Consider the following 24,867-nt stretch of genomic DNA (forward strand, 5'->3'; position numbering starts at 1 on the left):
TGAGTGACGCCTGTCTGCAGTGCATGCTGATAGGGAGTGTCTCCTGTCCGCAGTGCATGCTGATAGTGAGTGACGCCTGTCTGCAGTGCATGCTGATAGTGAGTGACGCCTGTCTGCAGTGCATGCTGATAGCGAGTGACTCCTGTCCACAGTGCATGCTGATAGGGAGTGACTCCTGTCCGCAGTGCATGCTGATAGCGAGTGCCTCCTGTCTGCAGTGTATGCTGATAGTGAGTGCCTCCTGTCTGCAGTGTATGCTGATAGTGCGTGACTCCTGTCCACAGTGCATGCTGATAGGGAGTGTCTCCTGTCCGCAGTGCATGCTGATAGTGAGTGACGCCTGTCTGCAGTGCATGCTGATAGCGAGTGACTCCTGTCCACAGTGCATGCTGATAGGGAGTGACTCCTGTCCGCAGTGCATGCTGATAGCGAGTGCCTCCTGTCTGCAGTGTATGCTGATAGTGAGTGCCTCCTGTCTGCAGTGTATGCTGATAGTGCGTGACTCCTGTCCACAGTGCATGCTGATAGGGAGTGTCTCCTGTCCGCAGTGCATGCTGATAGTGAGTGACGCCTGTCTGCAGTGCATGCTGATAGTGAGTGACGCCTGTCTGCAGTGCATGCTGATAGGGAGTGTTTCCTGTCCGCAGTGCATGCTGATAGTGAGTGACGCCTGTCTGCAGTGCATGCTGATAGTGAGTGACGCCTGTCTGCAGTGCATGCTGATAGTGAGTGACGCCTGTCTGCAGTGCATGCTGATAGGGAGGGACTCCTGTCCGCACTACATGCTGATAGTGAATGACGCCTGTCTGCAGTGCATGCTGATAGGGAGTGTCTCCTGTCCGCAGTGCATGCTGATAGTGAGTGACGCCTGTCTGCAGTGCATGCTGATAGTGAGTGACGCCTGTCTGCAGTGCATGCTGATAGGGAGTGTCTCCTGTCCGCAGTGCATGCTGATAGTGAGTGACGCCTGTCTGCAGTGCATGCTGATAGTGAGTGACGCCTGTCTGCAGTGCATGCTGATAGCGAGTGACTCCTGTCCACAGTGCATGCTAATAGGGAGTGACTCCTGTCCGCAGTGCATGCTGATAGCGAGTGCCTCCTGTCTGCAGTGTATGCTGATAGTGAGTGCCTCCTGTCTGCAGTGTATGCTGATAGTGCGTGACTCCTGTCCACAGTGCATGCTGATAGGGAGTGTCTCCTGTCCGCAGTGCATGCTGATAGTGAGTGACGCCTGTCTGCAGTGCATGCTGATAGTGAGTGACGCCTGTCTGCAGTGCATGCTGATAGGGAGTGTTTCCTGTCCGCAGTGCATGCTGATAGTGAGTGACGCCTGTCTGCAGTGCATGCTGATAGTGAGTGACGCCTGTCCGCAGTGCATGCTGATAGTGAGTGACGCCTGTCTTCAGTGCATGCTGATAGTGAGTGACTCCTGTCCGCACTACATGCTGATAGCGAGTGACTCCTGTCCGCAGTGCATGCTGATAGCGAGTGACTCCTGTCCGCAGTGTATGCTCATAGCGAGTGACTCCTGTCCGCAGTGCATGCTGATAGTGAGGGACTCCTTTCATGGTCATCTAGGCTCATCAGTGATGTCTCATGTTCTGCCAGGTTCCTGATGGATCTGGAGTCTCGAGTGGACGAGGACATTACTATATATGATATCTGTGACATCATTTATCATCATGCTGTACATCACTTTCCTGTCTACAAGGATTATGTGCGCAACCAGCTATACCAGGAGAAGACCTACAGCGAACTCATGTGAGTGCACATTACCCACACCATCATCTGAGCGCACATTACCCACACCATCATCTGAGCGCACATTACCCACATCATCATCTGAGTGTACATTACACACACCATGACCTGAGCGCACATTACCCACACTCTGACCTAAGTGCACATTACCCACACCCTGACCTGAGCGCACTTTACCCACACCCTGACCTGAGCGCACATTACCCACACCATCATCTGAGTGCACATTACCCACACCATGACCTGAGCGTACATTACCCACACCCTGACCTGAGCGCACATTACCCACACCATCATCTGAATGCACATTACCCACACCCTGACCTGAGTGTACATTACCCACTTCATGAGATGGGCGCACATTACCTGATCCCTTACCTGAGTGCACATTACCCACACCATGACCTGAGTGCACATTACCCACACCATGACCTGAGCGCACATTACCCACACCATCATCTGAGTGCACATTACCCACACCATGACCTGAGCGTACATTACCCACACCCTGACCTGAGCGCACATTACCCACACCATCATCTGAATGCACATTACCCACACCCTGACCTGAGTGTACATTACCCACTTCATGAGATGGGCGCACATTACCTGATCCCTTACCTGAGTGCACATTACCCACACCATGACCTGAGTGCACATTACCCACACCATGACCTGAGCGCACATTACCCACACCATGACCTGAGCGCACATTACCCACACCATGACTTGAGCGCACATTACCCACACCATGACCTGAGCGCACATTACCCACACCATGACCTGAGCGCACATTACCCACACCCTGACCTGAGCGCACATTACCCACACCATGACCTGAGCGCACATTACCCACACCCTGACCTGAGTGCACATTACCCACACCCTGACCTGAGTGCACATTACCCACACCACGACCTGAGTGCACATTACCCACACCACGACCTGAGTGCACATTACCCACACCATGACCTGAGCGCACATTACCCACACCCTGACCTGAGCGCACATTACCCACACCATGACCTGAGTGCACATTACCCACACCATGACCTGAGCGCACATTACCCACACCCTGACCTGAGTGCACATTACCCACACCATGACCTGAGTGCACATTACCCACACCTTGACCTGAGCGCACCTTACCCACACCCTGACCTGAGCGCACCTTACCCACACCCTGACCTGAGCACACCTTACCCACACCCTGACCTGAGTGCACATTACCCACACCCTGACCTGAGCGCACATTACCTACACCCTGACCTGAGCGCACATTACCACACCCTGACCTGAGCGCACATTACCACACCCTGACCTGAGCACACATTACCCACACCCTGACCTGAGCGCACCTTACCCACACCCTGACCTGAGCGCACATTACCACACCCTGACCTGAGCGCACATTACCCACACCCTGACCTGAGTGCACCTTACCCACACCCTGACCTGAGCGCACATTACCACACCCTGACCTGAGTGCACATTACCCACACCCTGACCTGAGTGCACATTACCCACACCCTGACCTGAGCGCACATTACCCACACCCTGACCTGAGCGCACCTTACCCACACCCTGACCTGAGCGCACCTTACCCACACCCTGACCTGAGCACTCATTACCCACACCCTGACCTGAGCGCACATTACCCACACCCTGACCTGAGCGCACATTACCCACACCCTGACCTGAGCGCACATTACCCACACCCTGACCTGAGTGCACATTACCCACACCATGACCTGAGTGTACATTTTCCACACCCTGACCTGAGTGCACATTACCCACACCCTGACCTGAGCGCACATTACCCACACCCTGACCTGAGCGCACATTACCCACACCCTGACCTGAGCGCACATTACCCACACCCTGACCTGAGCGCACATTACCCACACCCTGACCTGAGCGCACATTACCCACACCCTGACCTGAGTGTGCATTACCCACACCATCATCTGAGTGCACATTACCCACACCCTGACCTGAGCGCACATTACCCACACCCTGACCTGAGTGTGCATTACCCACACCATCATCTGAGTGCACATTACCCACACCCTGACCTGAGCGCACATTACCCACACCCTGACCTGAGCGCACATTACCCACACCCTGACCTGAGTGCACATTACCCACACCATCATCTGAGTGCACATTACCCACACCCTGACCTGAGTGCACATTACCCACACCCTGACCTGAGCGCACATTACCCACACCCTGACCTGAGTGCACATTACCCACACCATCATCTGAGTGCACATTACCCACACCCTGACCTGAGCGCACATTACCCACACCCTGACCTGAGTGTGCATTACCCACACCATCATCTGAGTGCACATTACCCACACCCTGACCTGAGTGCACATTACCCACACCCTGACCTGAGCGCACATTACCCACACCCTGACCTGAGCGCACATTACCCACACCCTGACCTGAGTGCACATTACCCACACCATCATCTGAGTGCACATTACCCACACCCTGACCTGAGAATACACTCACATACTACCACACACAACTTTCTTTTGTCATGCTGTAGAATCACTTCCATGCATTCACGTATGCAAGACTTCTCACAAGCTTCACCCCTCATCCGTCACACTCCAACCTTTGAAATCTTTAAATGTTCCCTCAAAACTCACTTTTTAGGCTGTAACTCTCCTCTCTTTTCTGATTGGTGGCCAGGGAGAAGAATCCACAGTTCCACGCTATTGTCTGCCGCTTACAGGAGCTCCCACAGTGCCAGCGTCTCCCTTTCATGTCTTTCCTGCTGCTGCCGTTCCAGAGGATCACCCGCATCAAGATGCTGATTGAGGTGTTTGCTCTACTCTGAGCTAATCCATCCAACCTGTTTTACACTGTCCCACATTCTCCTCCACTCCCCCCTCACCTTCCTCCTTCTCCTATTATCCCCACTGCAAACCTACTCTAACCCTCTCCTAGCAACTACAAACCTACTCTAACCTTCTCTTCTTTCCCACTGCAAACCTACTCTAACCCTCTCCTAGCAACTACAAACCTACTCTAACCCTCTCCTAGCAACTACAACCCTACTCTAACCCTCTCCTTACTACTGCAAACCTACTCTAACCCTCTTTTAACCACTGCAACTCTACTCTAACCCTCTCCTAACAACTACAAACCAACTCTAACCCTCTCAACCTCCACACTGTAAACCTACTCTAACCCTCTCCTAACTACTGCAATCCTATTCTAACCCTCTTAACCACTGCAAACCTACTCTAACCCTCTCCTCCTCCCATTGCTAACCTACTCCAACCCTCTCTTAACCACTGCAAACCCACTCTAACCATTTCCTAAGTACTGCCACTTCACATACTGCAGTCAGATTGTTCACACAGGCGGTTGGATGGGTGATTGTACCAGCATTGGTCACTGTTAATGTACTTTGCATGCAATGTCTATTAGTCGGTTCTCTTGCTTAACCACCATAATATACTTTGAGAGGAACGCCATACAAACACCTGATCAATATGGCGGCACATGGTTGATAGACCTTACGCAAAGGGAGAATTCCTCTGCTGCCGCCATGGCAGATATCTGTCAACTGATTGAACAACCTCCTGCCAATGACATTGCACAACTGCACCTGAATACACCGCTCTCCACCCGCCTGTCTGATCACCCCGCCCTACCTGACCGCCAAACTCCTAACTCCTCCTACATTCTTTATATTCAGAATATACTCAAGAGGACCGAGGAGGGATCAGAGGCTGAACAGAATGCCAGCAAAGCCCTGGATGCTGTTTCTAAGGTACCTATGTGATTAGTACTGTTCATTTATACAGTTCTTATTCCACAGCACTGTACAGAGATCACTGATCCATTCCCATCAGTCTCTGCACCAGAGGAGCTTACACTCTAATGTCCTCACCACAGTCACACACTATTATTATTATACATTTATATAGCTCTGACATATTCCACAGCGCTGTACAGAGATCACTGATCCATTCCCATCAGTCTCTGCACCAGAGGAGATTACACTCTAATGTCCTCACCACAGTCACACACTATTATTATTATACATTTATATAGCTCTGACATATTCCACAGCGCTGTACAGAGATCACTGATCCATTCCCATCAGTCTCTGCACCAGAGGAGCTTACACTCTAATGTCCTCACCACAGTCACACACTATTATTATTATACATTTATATAGCTCTGACATATTCCACAGCGCTGTACAGAGATCACTGATCCATTCCCATCAGTCTCTGCACCAGAGGAGCTTACACTATAATGCTGGATACACACCATGTGTTTCCGCGTTCGATGCGTCCGTCGATACGTGTCAATTCGATTATTTCCGACATGTCCGATTCGCGGTTTGATGGATCGTTAGGTCGACTTGCCGTACTTTACATGGCATTCGACCTAAAAATAATCGAAATGCGCTCGGAAATGCTCGGAAATAATCGAATCGACCCGTATCGACGGACGCGTGCGACGTGGAAACTCATGGTGTGTATTCAGCATAATCTCCTCACCACAGAATTTTTTTTTCAATCATTTTTATGGTAATGGTTTTTTTTATGTTCTGAAATATTGATCATAAGCGTGTATGGTATATGTTTTTCAAATGATTTGATCAGATTTCTCTGAAAAAACCCAAAATAAAACAAAGTGAGAGGGATATTAAGGCTACTTTAATAGACCTTCTTTAATAGAGGTAGTTTTGGACGTTCAGTTATAATACAGATCCTTGTATTTATATTCTGGTTAAGGAATTATGCATTTTGAATGGTCTGAGGCAGTGCCTGTCTTATTGTGTTATTTTTAGGTGTTTTAGTTCTTTGTGTGTTCTTTACCCATCACCAATAAAGGTTGCCTTTGTTAGTATTCTAGACATTTGCTGCTGTAGTGTTTTTCTTGGGAATTCCCTCTGCTCGCCATCTGATAGAGTTCCCTGTTTCGCTTCCCTCCGCTGGGTCAGCACTTATGGCTCCATCTGTCTGATGGTTGGAGAGATTGTAGCGTTATTATTATACGGGGGTGTAGTGGTTAGTGTTCTCGCCTTGCAGCACTGGGTCCCCAGTTTGATTTCCAGCCACAGGCACTATCTGCACAGAGTTTGTATGCCCTCCCCGTGTCTTTGTGGGTTTCCTCTGGGCACTCTGGTTTCCTCTCACATCCCAAAAACATACAGATAAGTTAATTGGTTTCCCCCTAACTTGGCCCTAGACTATGATGCATACACTACACAATACATACATAGATATTTGACTATGGTAGGATTAGACTGTGAGCTCCTCTGAGGACAGTCAGTGACATGACTATGTACTCTGTAATGCAGGGCTGTGGAGTCGGAGTCGGAGTCGTGGAGTCAGGCAATTTTGGGTGCCTGGAGTCGGAGTCGGAGTCGGGAAAAAATGCACCGACTCCTAATGAATTTGTAACTGTAATTAAAATAGAAAATATGATAAAATGTTCTATTTCTCAGATAATAGTCATTAAAAATAATGTATATATACAGTATATATACAGTAATAGCTGTGCTTAGTCCACAAAAATGAAATAAACCAATCAAAATTAGTTACTTGTGCTGCTTCAATAAAGCAGTCCCTGTATTTTTAAGGTCAGATATACATATCTGATTGTGACTGTATATATGATGTGTACACAGGAATCTGTTATATATACGAAATAACATCTATGCTGTAAGTATAAAGCCTGATGTGTAGCTGTGTCACTAATAGAGATGGTCAATGAGATGGAAATAATTCTGCATTGATGCTGATTTATGCAAATGTATGCACTCCCTTTGCTGATGAAATCAAATAATTTGATATGTTGTTAAAATTTAGTTTGGTGACTACAAATTAAAGGGTACCTGAGACGGATGAAAAGTAAAGTTTTATACATACATGGGGCTTCTTCCAGCCCCCTTCAGGCTAATCAGTCCCTCGTTGTCCTCCACCACCCGGATCTTCTGCTATGAGTCCTGGTAATTCAGCCAGTCAGCGCTGTCCGGCCGCATGCCGCTCCCACAGCCAGGAACATTCTGCACCTGCGCAATAGTGCTGCACAGGTGTACTATGCTCCTGGCGGCGGAGTGTGTGCATGCGCACTACGCCTGACTGGCTCAAGTACCTGGACTCCTAGCAGAAGATCCAGGTGGTGGAGGAGGACAACGAGGGACTGATTATCCTGAAGGCGGCTGGAGGAAGCCCCAGGTATGTATAAAACTTTAATTTCATCTGTCTCAGGTTTACTTTGTTACACAGTAGTACTATACTCTACATATGCACTCCCCACAGAGCTGCAGGGAATCCACTGAGAATGCTGTGCACATTGAACACAGAGGTGTTGTCTGTTTACAATCTCCTCATTCCCCTGCAGAGTACCTGCACATCACTCTTACATGTACCCACACTTACATTGCCTAGGGCCTGATAGATGTTCTTTGTTCCGGCCTGTACCTTTTACAAGTACTCTTACCAAGGACTAGTTTTAGTCTAAAGGGAATAAATATAGTAGTCTACATATCCTTCTCACTTCAGTTGTCTTGTAAAATTCCTAAGCGTTGGCAGTTAAGAGATGAATTTCATGTTACATACTTTTAATCAACAAAATTGTAATATGCAAATTAGAGGAGTCGGAGTCGGTGGAATCCTAAACTGAGGAGTCGGAGTCGGTGGATTTTTGGACCGACTCCACAGCCCTGCTGTAATGTGCTGCAGAAGATGTCAGTGCTATATAAATACATAATAATAATATGGTAGGACATTAGACTATGACTATGGTAGGATCAGATTGTGAGCTCCTCTGAGGACAGTCAGTGACATGACGATGTACTCTGTAAAGTGCTGCAGGAGATGTCACTGCTATATAAATACATAATAATAATATAGTAGGATTAGAGTGTGAGCTCCTCTGAGGACAGTCAGTGACATGGCTATGTACTCTGTACAATACTGCAGAAGATGTCAGTGCTATATAAATACATAATAATAATATGGTAGGACATTAGGCTATGACTATGGTAGGATTAGATTGTGAGCTCCTCTGAGGACAGTCAGTGACATGACTATGTACTCTGTAATGTGCTGCAGAAGATGTCAGTGCCATATAAATACATAATAATAATATGGTAGGACATTAGGCTATGACTATAGTAGGATTAGATTGTGAGCTCCTCTGAGGACAGTCAGTGACATGACGATGTACTCTGTAAAGTGCTGCAGGAGATGTCACTGCTATATAAATACATAATAATAATATAGTAGGATTAGAGTGTGAGCTCCTCTGAGGACAGTCAGTGACATGACTATGTACTCTGTAATGTGCTGCAGAAGATGTCAGTGCTATATAAATACATAATAATAATATGGTAGGACATTAGACTATGACTATGGTAGGATTAGAGTGTGAGCTCCTGTGAGGACAGTCAGTGACATGACTATGTACTCTGTAAAGTGCTGCAGGAGATGTCAGTGCTATATAAATACATAATAATAATACAATCTGTAAGTGTGTTGGCATCATTACCATCCCGAGGGTATATTGCGGGCGATTTTCCTGTATGACGTCGGTCATATTTTTTGAATTATATTGTTGGTGGTATCCCCAATAGAAGGCCAGATTTTCATGTTACCGATTTCCTATCCCGACAGATCATCCAGGAATGTAACCGGGAGGTCGGCCGCATGAAACAGACGGAAGAGCTCATCCACATCTCCTCCAAGATCGAATTCGACAAGATAAAGGTGAGGCTCAGGGGGTGATGTCTGCATGTGTGTGGGGCTGCAAGATCTGCGCTTACACGTCAAGTGCCCATTAACAATCCAATCTCCTGAACGATCAACCATCTGGTCCGAGCATCGATCGGAAACAATTATTCAGGCCCACCAGCAGAGGGGAAAATGATAAGCAATCTGATCAGACTGATAGAAAAGATCCAACATTCAGGTTTATGAAACAATTGTTAGGCCGATCATTTGTCAGCAATCGCCACCATTAAAGTGGACCTGAACTCAGAACTTCCTCTCTGCTCTAAAAGATACGCAAAAGCATAATAACCAAAAACATTTCTGTGTTACAGCTGATACAAAACCTGCAATAAATCAGCAGTGTATCTACTTCCTGCCTTCATGGAAGCAGACATGGGGTTAGCATCCTGTGTTTACAAATTAGCTGCTCTGCCGAGACAGTCAGCTGACACATCTGAGAGATCAAATTACTCTGATTAGACACAAATGAGGTGGAATGAGACAGGCTAAACTCTCTAAATACATACAGGGTGTATTTCTCTCCGGTTTCCTTCTGTCCAGAGCAAGAGTTCAGGTTCCCTTTAACGTACCTGATCCAAAGTGCGAGTGCATGTGTAAACACTGATGAGAAGTGCAAATAAGATGTTTAACTACTTGCTGCATGCCGTGCAATATATTCACGGCCCTTTAAAAAAGACAGGATGCAGCAGGGCCGTGAAAACAAGTCTGCAGCGGCATGCAGCCGCCGCTCGCTCCCGTTTGTGCGCGCGCACCGCCGTTGCCGCCGCTTAGAGGGGAAGTTAATGAATGGGACCGCAGGTCCCATTCATAAATCTAAGTCCCCGATTCAATGAATACCAGCGTCTACGAGACGCCGGCATTCATTGGGCTCGATTCACAAAGCGGTGCTAACCCAGTTAGCATGCCTAAAAGACTTTAGGCATGATAACCATTGCACCACGCTGGTGAAAAGCCAGTTTAGGTGTGATAAGTTTAGGCATGATAAGTTTAGGTGTGATAAGTTTAGGCATGCTAAGTTTAGATAAGTTTAGATCGCTTGCAAAGTCCCGCACGCAAAGCAGCGCCATTAAACTTTATACAAAGTGCACCAGTCTTTGCTAGCGTAAAACTTTTGATCAGCTGTGCACTGCGGTGCTAACGCAGTTGGCGCTTAAACTTAGCATGCCTAAACTTATCACACCTAAACTTATCACTCCTAAACTTATCATGCCTAAACTGAGTTTAGGCATGATAAAGGGCTTTTCACCAGGGTGCTAACTGTTAGCACCGCTTTGTGAATCAAGCCCTTTGTATCTTCCTGTATACGTCAAAGGAGGAGGTCCGCACCATTTTAGGATTCTAGGTGTGTATCTTTATACAGGACGTATCCAATGTAAAATAGACACATGCATCAAATGCTGACATGTTTCGAGCTATCTCAGCTCTTAATCATAGCTGGTTTGGAAAATGGCAACACCCCCTTTAAATAGGAGGAAGTCATGTATCCGCCTTCCAAAGCCCCTCCCCCGAATGGAGGTGGGAAGAAAGGCAATCTTTCACAATAATAAACAGATACTAAATCCATACCATCTACCACAATTCAAGATGCTGTGTACAGGAAGATAAAATATTGTTTACATATGAAGATGCAAAATACAAAATATAAAAATTGAAGATTAAAATATGACTGGAACAGCATGTGAGTCAACTATATAAAATTATACCCGGGTGTCACCAGCCAGCAATAGGGCTTAAGGGAAAAGGGAGGGGAGGGGAGAAGGGGAAGAGGGGAGGGGGTTGGGGGGGGGGGGGGGAAGAGAAGGAGAAGGAAAGAAAAGGAAAAGAGTCACTGAGTGATGAAGGCCAGGTCCCACCTGGCATTAAGTCCATGGGGCGACCTAGTCCCCAAACGGTATATCCACATGGCCTCTCTTTTGAGAAGGATCTTATATAGGTCGCCCCCTCTTCTTGATGACAAGACCTTCTCTACTCCCTGAAACCGGAAACCCGTCATGTCACCCCCATGCACTTCCCTAAAATGCTTAAGCCATGTTCGAAATGTGAGTGGAAGACCACCCTGCCCCTAGATAATGTTCGGCAATTCTCTGTCTCATAGGCCTGGTGGAACACCCAACATATTGGAGGGAACAAAGAGTGCAGTCAATGAGATAAATAACATAGCGTGTGCCACAATTAATGAACTGCTTAAGACTATAAGTGTGGCCATTAGAGACAGAGACAGCCGTCCTGGTTTTATTATGGAGGTGGCAGTATCTACATGTGGCTATCCCACACTTGTAGGACCCCTTGACTGTCAGCCAGGTGTCCATTGTGGCACTAGACGTGAATAAACTGGGGGAAAGGATTTGTCCCAAAGTGGGGGCCCGCCGACTAGAAAACCTGACTCCATTCCTCAGAATAGGCGAGAGACCTTCATCCCCTTCCAAAATAGGAAGATACCTAGAGATGATATCCGTCACCCGCCTGTACTCGACTGAGTAGGTAGTCACAAACGTAGGTTTGTATGTGTTGCGGACCAAGTGGCCATCACTTTGTAACAAGGAATGGAGTCAGGTTTTCTAGTCGGCGGGCCCCCACTTTGGGACAAATCCTTTATAGAGCAGTTCATTAATTGTGGCACACGCTATGTTATTTATCTCATTGACTGCACTCTTTGTTCCCTCCAATATGTTGGGTGTTCCACCAGGCCTATGAGACAGAGAATTGCCGAACATTATCTAGGGGCAGGGTGGTCTTCCACTCACATTTCGAACATGGCTTAAGCATTTTAGGGAAGTGCATGGGGGTGACATGACGGGTTTCCGGTTTCAGGGAGTAGAGAAGGTCTTGTCATCAAGAAGAGGGGGCGACCTATATAAGATCCTTCTTAAAAGAGAGGCCATGTGGATATACCGTTTGGGGACTAGGTCGCCCCATGGACTTAATGCCAGGTGGGACCTGGCCTTCATCACTCAGTGACTCTTTTCCTTTTCTTTCCTTCTCCTTCTCTTCCCCCCCCCACCCCCTCCCCTCTTCCCCTTCCCCCCCCCCCCTCCCCCCTTTTCCCTTAAGCCCTATTGCTGGCTGGTGACACCCGGGTATAATTTTATATAGTTGACTCACATGCTGTTCCAGTCATATTTTAATCTTCAATTTTTATATTTTGTATTTTGCATCTTCATATGTAAACAATATTTTATCTTCCTGTACACAGCATCTTGAATTGTGGTAGATGGTATGGATTTAGTATCTGCTTATTATTGTGAAAGATTGCCTTTCTTCCCACCTCCATTCGGGGGAGGGGCTTTGGAAGGCGGATACATGATTTCCTCCTATTTATAGGGGGTGTTGCCATTTTCCAAACCAGCTATGATTAAGAGCTGAGATAGCTCGAAACATGTCAGCATTTGATGCATGTGTCTATTTTACATTGGATACGTCCTGAATAAAGATACACACCTAGAATCCTGAACTGGTGCGGACCTCCTCCTTTGACGTATACTGTGGGCTTTGCTGACCTGATCCTGCACAGTACAGCGATTGGCGGGTAGAGCGGTGTGTACACCAACGTATCTTCCTGTGTTACACAGCCACGGATTACTTCCGATTCACGTGCTTACGTACGTGAATCGGAAATGACGACTGACATCTTGTGGCCAAATAGTATATTGCACCAAAATTGCTTTTTATTTAATAAAAATCCCCACACTGACTGATATAATAACTATTTCCCTCCCACACCCTCCCATAATACCCAAACTTTTTTTTTTATTTATAAAAGGGGGGGAAAAATTACATCAAAAAAAAAATATAAGTAGTTACCTTAGGGACTGAACTTTTTAAAAATTTATGTCAAGGCAGTATATTACTATTAATTTTTAATTTATGGGCTTGTAATTAGTGATGGACGCAAAACTGAAAAAATGCACCTTTTTTTCCAAATGAAATATTGGCGCCATACATTGTACTAGGGAAATTTTTTGAACGTTGCAATAACCGGGACAAAAGGGCAAATAAAATGTGTGGCTTTTATCCACAGTAGAATGTTTTATTTTAACACTATAATGGTCAAAAACTGAAAAATAATGCATTTTATATTTTTTTCTTATTATTATTCATGTTAAAATGCATTTAGGATAAAATAATTCTTGGCATACTGTACCTCCCAAAGAAAGCCTAATTGGTGGCAAGAAAAACAAGATATAGATCATTACGCTGTGATTAGTAGTGATTAAGTTATTGGTAAAAGAAAGGGAGGAGCGCTGACAGGTGAAAATTGCTCTGGTCCACAAGAGGAAAAATGCCTCAGGTGTCAAGTGGTTAACCCTCCTGGCGGTTCAATTTTTCTGCCAAATAGGCAGAATTCCTTTTTTTTTCCTTTCTTTCTTTTTTTTTTGTTTCATGTAAAGCTACCAGAGTGGTAGCTACATGAAACACCACTAGAGGGCGCATGTGTCCCTCTAGTGCGATTGTCGCCGGCATCAATAGCAAACAGGGGAATGCGTATATAACGCGTTCCCCTGTTTGGTTTCTCCTGTCGCCATGGCGACGATCGGAATGACGTCAGTCGACGTCCTGATGTCAGACGCCTCCGATCCAGCCCTTAGCGCTGCCTGGAACTCATTGGTCCGGGCAGCGCAGGGCTCTGGCAGGGGGGGCGCCCTCTTCCGCCGCTGCGTGCGGGCGATCGCCGCAGAGCGGCGGCGATCAAGCTGTACGCGCGGCTAGCAAAGTGCCAGCTGCGCGTACAGCACTTTAAATGGGGCAAATCGCCCCACCAGGGGCTGAGATATCTTCCTGCGCGGCATAGCCCGAGCTCAGCTCGGGCTTACCGCCAGGAATGCTAAGGGAACCTGAAGTGAGAGGGACATGGAAGCGGCCATATTTATTTCCTTTTTAACAATACTAGTTGCCTGGCTGTCCTGCTAACTTATTTGGCTGCAGTATTGTCTGAATCGCACACCTGAAACAAGCATGCAGCTAATCCAGTCACACTTCAGTCAGAGCACCTGATCTGCTGCATGCTTGTTCAGGGGCTATGGCAAAATGTAGTAGAAGCAGAGGATCAGCAGGACAGCCAGGCAACTGGTATTGCTTAAAATGAATCAAATATGTCAGCCTCCATATCCCTCTAAGTTCAGGTTCCCTTTAAGGTGTCCTGTGCATAGAGGTAGTGCACAAATGAGGTAGAAATGTGCAAATATGAAGTGTGAGTGCAAGAGCCTAAAAGAGGCTAAATAGTCCATCAAACAAATGGTGACAAAGAAGTGTGAATAATGTCAGCATGAATCGTGACAAGAGTGCCGTCAGAGAGAAGAACCCCAAGAAAAGTCCGCTGGAAAACCACACGGTAAAAAATGAGGGAATAGAAAGCGCCCTGCCTCCATCACCCCACCGCCACCTTTCACGGTTGGCCTAACTGGCTTCCTCAGAGGTGACTACTTCTCTCTTTCACTTCTGCTGGCACTGAGTCTCTTGGCACGATTCCTGCTGGCACTATTTACCATTTTTTGATGGACTATTTAGCACCATTTTGGGCTCCTGCACTCGCGCTTTACGGAATATTTGCACATTTCTATTTATTATTTATATAACGCCAACATCTTCTGCAACGTTGTACGTGTACCTCAAAAAAGCGTGCCCAAAACCGATGGCGCCCAATAATCCTGATAGTAGAATATCAGAAAATGTACTGATATTTTACTATTCAAGTGTAAAAACCATAGTAAGGCCTCTTGCACACTGCAAGCGATTCAGATTCAGATTCCGCTTTTTAATCGTTTTTTACTTCCGATTCCGATTTGCAGTTTGCTCCCTGCACACTGCAAATCGGAATCTGAATCTGATGTAAAAACTGATTAAAAAGCGGAATCTGAATCGCGTGCAGTGTGCAAGAGGCCTAAAATCCTTGTACTAAATACCTATATTTTATTATATCTAAATATAAGCCTGTTCTCGTGCTGAACCCTCCCTCTACCGATAACCTTAACCAACCCGCCCCCATTCCTAACCTTAACATGTCGCCGCTGTTGCAACCCCTCAATAGTCGGAAATGACAATTTCTGTTTCCACTGAAAATCCGCTTTCAGCCATTGCCGATTACCACTACCGATTCCGCTTTCGGCTACCTATTTCCGCATTCCAATGGGGATTTTTGCAGAAATTTCCGACGACATTAACATCAATTTTTCTCAAACACTACAAGGTGGTTTTGAATATTTTTTTCTTCTTGTTTCCACTCTTCTAATATGAAAATGTGGCGTTTCTAGCACCTGTGGGGACTTTACCATTAACCTCTAAAGTCGGCGGCATACAGCATGTCGGTAATGCGGATTTTCCGCATTTTACATTGCAGTCAATGGCCGCCGACTTTAGTGGTTAATAGCAAAGTCCCCGTAGGTGCCAGAAACGCCAACATTTCAGGATATGTTAACCAACCTGGCGTTCTGTTAAAATTGCCAGGGTGGCATGCATGTTTTTTTTCATTTTTTTTTCTTTGAATCACTAGCTAACTTTCAGTTAGCTACATGATTCACCACTAGAGGGCGCATCTGCCCATCTAGTCATATCGCCGCGGGCTTTTATAGCAAGCAGAAAATCCTGTTGTAAATGGTATTTTCTGCTTGGCTTCCCTCGTCGCCATGGCGACGATCGGGATGACGTCATCCGCGCCATGGTGTCGGGGGGTGTCTGACCCAGCCCCATAGCGCAGCCTGGCACTGATTGGCCAGGCTGTGCAAGGGGTCTGGGGGGGGGGCAAAGTGCTAGCTGCGTGTATGAAAAAAAAAAAGATCAAAATCGTCCCACAGGGGCCGGAGATATCCACTGCAGCGGTAATGGACGAGCTGAGCTCGTCATTACCGCTAAGGTGGTTAAGCAGAAGAGTGGGAACAAGAGGCAAAAACTCTTTCAAAAAGACCTTGTAGTTTTTGAGAAAATCAATGTTTAAGTCAGCGAAAATTTCTGCGATTTCTGCGAAAATCCGCCTACTGCACTTGTATTACCGATTTCCGATGTGGAAATGCAGAAATTGCATTTCCGCGGAATCCGAACTAGCATCCCTACCCCCCAAGCCTAACCTTAACCCCTCCTACCTTATGCCTAACCTTAACCATCCCCGCTAACACCCCATACCTAACCTTAAAGAACTCTGTACAATCAGGACATCCAACAATACAAGTGCATACATAGGTGATGTGTGGTTTGAGACATCATCAATATTGGTATTATGGTAAATTACAGCAGCATAGGAAACACTTGGAGGAGGTCCATGCCCTTGCGAGCTTACAGTCTAGACTAGGGTAGTGGGGTGGAGACATTAGGGGAGGAGACACAGGGGTTTGCGGATGAGACAGAGAACCTCCAATGCCACCTATAGCAAATGGAAATGTGTTTAGAGAGTATGTTTCCAGGCTTGGAGCATTATGGGCAGCCTGTGGGATAGAATTCCAAAGGAGAGGTGATGCTTGTGAGAAGTCTTGGATGCGAGGAGGTGACCAAGCTAGAGGGCAGGAGGGTCTCCTGGGAGGAGCGGTGGGTGGGATGGTATCTGGATATTAATGAGGAAATGTATGGAGGGGACAGCTTATGTAGAGCTTTGTATGATAGGGTGATAAAACCACCTCTACACACACAACACCTTAACCTCATCAGTGTTTAGATAAACACACTTCACTTCTTCCAGGATGTATGACTTCACTGCTCCGTTCATTTTTATGAGGGTATCACAATGTATGTGAGTTGGCTTTTAAAATGCTACAAATCCCTAAGCAAGCTCATTTTTCTCTTGAATATATCATAATGGTACATGCTAGGCTGGCTTCAGCATGTAGTGTTGGTGGTGGTGTAGTGGTGAAGAGAGCTACCTACCGAGCACTAGACCTGGGTTAAATTCCCGGCCAAGACCTGTGTTCAATTCCCGGCCAAGGTATGTAAGCTGGTTTTTAAATCATACAATTCCCTGGAAGGCGAAACCCTCCCCCCTCCGAGCTTCAGCATGTAGCATGCTTCCTCTGCATCTCCGGGAAGAGGGGTGAGAGAGGAAGGAGGGAGGAGGAAGTGAGAAAGGGAGGAAGGAAAAAAGGACTAAGGGAACAGTCAATAGGGTCTATGGGCTACCATATAGCATAAACAAGGTTCCATTATTATAATTTTTCCGTCGGAATCCGGAATTCCGCGGAAATTCATAAAAATCCGGCGGAATTCTCATAGCGACGGAATTTAGCTCTAGCAGAATCCGGGAATTCCGGCGGAACAGAATTTGTTCGTTCCGACCATCCCTAATTATGGATAAATAAAATTGACTTATGATACACATTATCTAAGGTTTGGTGCAGTATTTTGGCCTTCAGACTGCAGGTTTGCGTTCATGAAAACTGTATGCAACTGTATGCAACTTGGGCATTTTAATGGCATCATTACTAGCTACATACCACTTGCATTATATTGGCAGGCGTTGTGGCAGTACAGATATGATAGATATTATATTGGCAGTATTTAAAGCTGTGGGGGACAGAGTTCTGCTGTTACTGATGATACCTCTTCCTGTGTGGGTGGAGTTCTGCGGTTACTGATGATACCTCTTCCTGTGTGGGTGGAGTTCTGCTGTTACTGATGATACCTCTTCCTCTGTGGGCGGAGATCTGTTGTAACTGATGATACCTACTCCTGCAGGCCATTCCCATCATTTCACAGACCCGCTACCTGGAGAAGCAGGGGGAGCTGAGCGAGGTGCAGCAGAAGGGGAGTCTGTTCGGGCTGAAACCAAACAAGCTGACCCCTGTGTACTTCTTCATGTTCAATGACTTCCTGCTCATCACCCAGAGGAAGAGGTACTGTAACTGATCCCCGACGTCCCATTATCACTACCTCTCTTTCCTGCCACTTTACACAGCATCCTCTGCATCTCCTCCTTCCTTCCACTGCTCCCTGCTTTCTCTGCATCTCCTCCTTCCCTCCACTCCTCCCTGCTTTCTCTGCATCTCCTCCTTCCCTCCACTGCTCCCTGCTTCCTCTCCTTCCCTCCACTCCTCCCTGCTTCCTCTCCTTCCCTCCACTGCTCCCTGCTTCCTCTCCTTCCCTCCACTCCTCCCTGCTTCCTCTGCATCTCCTCCTTCCCTCCACTGCTCCCTGCTTCCTCTCCTTCCCTCCACTCCTCCCTGCTTCCTCTGCATCTCTTCCTTCCCTCCACTCCTCCCTGCTTCCTCTGCATCTCTTCCTTCCCTCCACTCCTCCCTGCTTCCTCTGCATCTCCTCCTTCCCTCCACCCCTCCCTGCTTCCTCTGCATCTCCTCCTTCCCTTCACTACTCCCTGCTTCCTCTGCATCTCCTCCTTCCTTCCACTCCTTCCTGCTTCCTCTGCATCTCCTCCTCCCTCCACTCCTCCCTGCTTCCTCTGCATCTCCTCCTTCCCTCCATTCCTCCCTGCTTCCTCTGCATCTCCTCCTTCCTCCTTCCTCTGCATCTCCTCCTTCCTTCCACTCCTCCCTGCTTCCTCTCCTTCCCTCCACTCCTCCCTGCTTTCTCTGCGTCTCCTCCTCCCTCCACTCCTCCCTGCTTCCTCTGCACCTCCTCCTTCCCTCCCTCCTCCCTGCTACCTCTGCATCTCCTCCTTCCTTCCACTCCTCCCTGCTTCCTCTGCATCTCCTCCTTCCTTCCACGCCTCCCTGCTTCCTCTGCTTCTCCTCCTTCCCTCCACTCCTCCCTGCTTCCTCTGCATCTCCTCCTTCCCTCCACTCCTCCCTGCTTCCTCTGCATCTCCTCCTTCCCTCCACTACTCCCTGCTTCCTCTGCATCTCCTCCTTCCTTCCACTCCTCCCTGCTTCCTCTGCATCTCCTCCTTCCTTCCACTCCTCCCTGCTTCCTCTGCATCTCCTCCTTCCCTCCACTCCTCCCTGCTTCCTCTGCATCTTCTTCTTCCCTCCCTCCTTCCTCTGCACCTCATCCTTCCCTCCATTCCTCCCTGCTTCCTCTCCTTCCCTCCACTCCTCCCTGCTTCCTCTGCATCTCCTCCTTCCCTCCACTCCTCCCTGATACCTCTGCATCTCCTCCTTCCTTCCACTCCTCCCTGCTTCCTCTGCATCTCCTCCTTCCCTCCACTGCTCCCTGCTTCCTCTGCATCTCCTCCTTCCCTCCACTCCTCCCTGCTTCCTCTGCATCTCCTCCTTCCCTCCACTCCTCCCTGCTTCCTCTGTGTCTCCTCCTCCCTCCACTCCTCCCTGCTTCATCTCCTTCCCTCTACTCCTCCCTGCTTCCTCTGCATCTCCTCCTTCCCTCCATTCCTCCCTGCTTCCTCTGCATCTCCTCCTTCCCTCCACTTCTCCCTGCTTCCTCTGCATCTCCTCCTTCCCTCCACTCCTCCCTGCTTCCTCTGCATCTCCTCCTTCCCTCCACTCCTCCCTGCTTCCTCTGCATCTCCTCCTTCCCTCCACTGCTCCCTGCTTCCTCTGCATCTCCTCCTTCCCTCCACTCCTCCCTGCTTCCTCTGCATCTCCTCCTTCCCTCCACTCCTCCCTGCTTTCTCTGCGTCTCCTCCTCCCTCCACTCCTCCCTGCTTCCTCTGCACCTCCTCCTTCCCTCCACTCCTCCCTGCTACCTCTGCATCTCCTCCTTCCTTCCACTCCTCCCTGCTTCCTCTGCATCTCCTCCTTCCTTCCACGCCTCCCTGCTTCCTCTGCTTCTCCTCCTTCCCTCCACTCCTCCCTGCTTCCTCTGCATCTCCTCCTTCCCTCCACTCCTCCCTGCTTCCTCTGCATCTCCTCCTTCCCTCCACTACTCCCTGCTTCCTCTGCATCTCCTCCTTCCTTCCACTCCTCCCTGCTTCCTCTGCATCTCCTCCTTCCTTCCACGCCTCCCTGCTTCCTCTGCTTCTCCTCCTTCCCTCCACTCCTCCCTGCTTCCTCTGCATCTTCTTCTTCCCTCCCTCCTTCCTCTGCACCTCATCCTTCCCTCCATTCCTCCCTGCTTCCTCTCCTTCCCTCCACTCCTCCCTGCTTCCTCTGCATCTCCTCCTTCCCTCCACTCCTCCCTGATACCTCTGCATCTCCTCCTTCCTTCCACTCCTCCCTGCTTCCTCTGCATCTCCTCCTTCCCTCCACTGCTCCCTGCTTCCTCTGCATCTCCTCCTTCCCTCCACTCCTCCCTGCTTCCTCTGCATCTCCTCCTTCCCTCCACTCCTCCCTGCTTCCTCTGTGTCTCCTCCTCCCTCCACTCCTCCCTGCTTCCTCTCCTTCCCTCCACTCCTCCCTGCTTCCTCTGCATCTCCTCCTTCCCTCCATTCCTCCCTGCTTCCTCTGCATCTCCTCCTTCCCTCCACTTCTCCCTGCTTCCTCTGCATCTCCTCCTTCCCTCCACTCCTCCCTGCTTCCTCTGCATCTCCTCCTTCCCTCCACTGCTCCCTGCTTCCTCTGCATCTCCTCCTTCCCTCCACTCCTCCCTGCTTCCTCTGCATCTCCTCCTTCCCTCCACTCCTCCCTGCTTCCTCTGCATCTCCTCCTTCCTTCCACTACTCCCTGCTTCCTCTGCATCTCCTCCTCCCTCCACTCCTCCCTGCTTCCTCTGCATCTCCTTATTCCCTCCACTCCTCCCTGCTTCCTCTGCATCTCCTCCTTCCTTCCACTCCTCCCTGCTTCCTCTGCATCTCCTCATTCCCTCCCCCCCCCCTCCCTGCTTCCTCTGCATCTCCTCTTTCCCTCCACTCCTCCCTGCTACCTCTGCATCTCCTCCTTCCCTTCCCCCTCCCTGCTTCCTCTGCATCTCCTCCCTGCTTCCTCTGCATCTCCTCCCTGCTTCCTCTGCATCTCCTCCTCCCTCCACTCCTCCCTGCTTCCTCTGCATCTCCTCCTCCCTCCACTCCTCCCTGATTCCTCTGCGTCTCCTCCTTCCCTCCACTCCTCCCTGCTTCCTCTGCATCTCCTCCTCCCTCCGCTCCTCCCTGCGTCCTCTGCATCTCCTCCTCACTGATGCGCTCCTGCTCTTGCAGCTCTGATCGACATGTTGTCCTGGACTATGCCCACCGATCTCTGGTACAGCTGCAGTCTTGTCCTACCATGGAGAACAGCTTCTTCCTCACCCTATTGGAGAACCACCAAGGCAAGACCTGTGACCGGCTTTTTAAGGCACCTACACAGTAAGTAAGACCACTCGCCTTAAGGGACCTGCCAGTCTGCCCCTCCTCCTGCAGGGTGACACAGACAGAAAAGAGCTACCAGCCTTCCCCTCCTCCTGCAGGGTCACACAGACAGAAGGGAGCTACCAGCCTGCCCCTCCTCCTGCAGGGTGACACAGACTGAAGGGAGCAGCCAGCCTGCCCCTCCTCCTGCAGGGTGACAGACAGAAGGGAGCTGCCCCTCCTCCTGCAGGGTGACACAGACAGAAGGAAGCTACCAGTCTGCCCCTCCCCCTGCAGGGTGACACAGACAGAAGGGAGCTACCAGTCTGCCCCTCCCCCGCAGGGTGACACAGACAGAAGGGAGCTGCCAGCCTGCCCCTCCTCCTGCAGGGTGACACAGACAGAAGGGAGCTACCAGCCTGCCCCTCCTCCTGCAGGGTCACACAGACAGAAGGGAGCAGCCAGTCTGCCCCTCCTCCTGCAGGGTGACACAGACAGAAGGGAGCTGCCAGTCTGTCCCTCCTCCTGCTGGGTGACGCAGACAGAAGGGAGCTGCCAGTCTGCCTCTCCTCCTGCAGGGTGACACAGACAGAAGGGAGCTGCCAGTCTGCCCCTCCTCCTGCAGGGTGACACAGACAGGAGAGTCGCCAGTCTGCCCCTCCCCCTGCAGGGTGACACAGACAGGAAAGTCGCCAGTCTGCCCCTTCCCCTGCAGAGTGACACAGAAGGGAGCTACCAGTCTGCCCCTCCTCCTGCAGGGTGACACAGACAGAAGGGAGCTGCCAGTCTGTCCCTCCTCCTGCTGGGTGACGCAGACAGAAGGGAGCTGCCAGTCTGCCTCTCCTCCTGCAGGGTGACACAGACAGAAGGGAGCTGCCAGTCTGTCCCTCCTCCTGCAGGGTGACACAGACAGGAGAGTCGCCAGTCTGCCCCTCCCCCTGCAGGGTGACACAGACAGGAGAGTCGCCAGTCTGCCCCTCCCCCTGCAGGGTGACACAGACAGGAGAGTCGCCAGTCTGCCCCTTCCCCTGCAGAGTGACACGGACAGAAGGGAGCTTCCAGTCTGCCTCTTCTCCTGCAGGGTGACACAGACAGAAGGGAGCTGCCAGCCTGCCCCTCCTCCTGCAGGGTGACACAGACAGAAGGGAGCTGCCAGCCTGCCCCTCCTCCTGCAGGGTGACACAGACAGAAGGGAGCTACCAGTCTGCCCCTCCTCCTGCATACGTAACTTTTTTTTCACTTGTCCTTACTTTTGTTTATTGCAGGTCTGATTTACACCGATGGGTCGCTGTTTTCCCCAGTAAGAACGATGACGCTCTGTCTGGCTGTGACACGATTTATGAAGATTGGGGTGAGTTCTCTCCCCTTTGCCTTTTGTGGGTGAAGACTGAATGAAGGATGTGATTATGAGTTAATTATCAGCTTATTGCTCCTGATTCAGCATTTGTATGTGACATGGTGCTTGTGAGCAGTTGTATGTAATCAGTGAGGCAGAACACCACAGGTAGATATTGCAGGAAGCAGCTTCTCTGCAGGGTGCTGAACTTGTGCTGTAACTGTCAGCAGAAGCTCCACACTTACAAAAGCATTTTTTTTACTTTCAAACATCATTAGCCTGTGTTCAGAAAATCCTTATCTTGACACAGCCATATACCCTCCTACACCATGTGTGCTCTGTGTCAGGAACCGCTATACATACTCTAGAGAGTCTTGGCAGAAGCAGTTGGATTATCTGATGCCTCGGCCAACTGTAATCTAACATGTGTACATAGAACATATACAGCAGCGCTATCCCAAAAATCACCAACAATCATATGCACGATAAAGCAGTTCACAATTTTTCACTCCTTGAGATTCATTTCCATCCAACACACTGACTCTTGTCACCGGAGTCAGCGTAAGCAGTGAGTGAAGGTTCTAAGCCCCCTTCCTAGCTCTCTGGCTTCTCCTCGCTCTACCGGACCCCCATTACAGTTGTGTCTTTATCAACCCACGACCCCCGCTACAGAGGTATAAACTTGACTAAGGCTTGCTATTCCAGGCATAAGAGAAGTATACTTCTTATAGCAAGCCTTATGGCTCATACACACGGGTTACAACTGTCGCCGCAACGCGCGTGTTGCGGCGACAGGTCTCCCGTGTGTATAACGCGCACGCCACGAACCGGCACTAGTTAGAGCATCGCCGGCAACCGCTTTCGCCGCAACTGTCGCTAGTCCGCCGTGTGTAAGCGGACTAACGACAGCAACCCACTTACCATGGACGGAGCTTCCGGCGGGGAGAGGAACCTTCGGCGACAGCTTCCGCCGCATCTCTGTCCCTCTGTGTGCCGTGTGTACCGCTGCTGCACAGAGGGACCTGGCGACGAGCTGTCGCTGCTTTTTTTTTGGGGGGGGGGGGTCTCTTGCTACATTTGTGCCTCGTGTGTACGAGACTTAAGTCAAGTTTATACCTCTGTAGCGGGGTCGGTGGGTTGATCAAGACACAGCTGTAGTGGGGGTCCGGTAGTAGTAGGAGAAGCCAGAGAGCTAGGAAGGGGGCTGAGACTCTTCACTGCTTACGCTGACTCCGGTGACAAGAGTCAGTGTGTCTGGTGAGTGTAATCCTGACCACCTGTATACAACTTTACCTATTAAAGATTGTGATGGAAATGAATCTCAAGGAATGAAAAATTGTGGACTGCTTTATCGTGTTATGTGCATATGATTGTTAGTGATTTTTGGGATAGCGCTGCTGTATATGTTCTATGTTTTGGTTGGGGATACAGTGATCCTTACAGTAGCGCAATCTGCAGCAAGAATTCAAAGTGTTTGCGGCCAGAGGAAGGTCGCTATATTTGTATACATCATAGTGGTCTAGCGCAGTGTTTTTACTCGTATATTAACATGTGTACATTGCTTTGGGCAGTAGGAAGATTGTAAGACCATGCATGTCAAACTCCGACCCGCAGGCAAAATCTGGCGCTCGGAGTCATTCAATTTGGCCCTCAAGTGGTTTTCCCACTTTGCATTATGTTTGGCCCACTCTAGACCACCAGGGAAGCTATATTGGAGGTGAAGCCCTAGAACACAAGGGAAACCATATGGGAGAAAGCACTAAACACCAGGGAACTGTATAGGGGAGGGTGGGGGTCTCTAGACACCTGGGAACTGTAAGGGTGAGGGAGGACCACTAGACACCAGGGAACTGTATAGGGTCTGGACTGGAGAGGGCCATTAGACACCAGGGAACTGTATAGGG

At 49.2% G+C, this 24,867-nt stretch overlaps 1 protein-coding gene across 3 annotated transcripts in view; it reads left to right on the plus strand.

Moving 5' to 3' along the window:
* Positions 1-24,867, plus strand: part of LOC137562503 (ephexin-1-like) — a 120,791-nt gene that overhangs the window by 80,539 nt on the left and 15,385 nt on the right. For all 3 annotated transcript variants that reach the window (XM_068273900.1, XM_068273901.1, XM_068273902.1), the window contains 7 exons: positions 1,609-1,761; positions 4,468-4,597; positions 5,483-5,557; positions 9,423-9,515; positions 18,192-18,349; positions 21,499-21,645; positions 22,893-22,978. In XM_068273900.1, the coding sequence (XP_068130001.1) occupies positions 1,609-1,761; positions 4,468-4,597; positions 5,483-5,557; positions 9,423-9,515; positions 18,192-18,349; positions 21,499-21,645; positions 22,893-22,978 (842 nt within the window). The remainder of the gene's footprint in view (positions 1-1,608; positions 1,762-4,467; positions 4,598-5,482; positions 5,558-9,422; positions 9,516-18,191; positions 18,350-21,498; positions 21,646-22,892; positions 22,979-24,867) is intronic.

This window comes from Hyperolius riggenbachi, chromosome 3, assembly GCF_040937935.1.
Source record: "Hyperolius riggenbachi isolate aHypRig1 chromosome 3, aHypRig1.pri, whole genome shotgun sequence".
NCBI lineage: Eukaryota > Metazoa > Chordata > Amphibia > Anura > Hyperoliidae > Hyperolius > Hyperolius riggenbachi.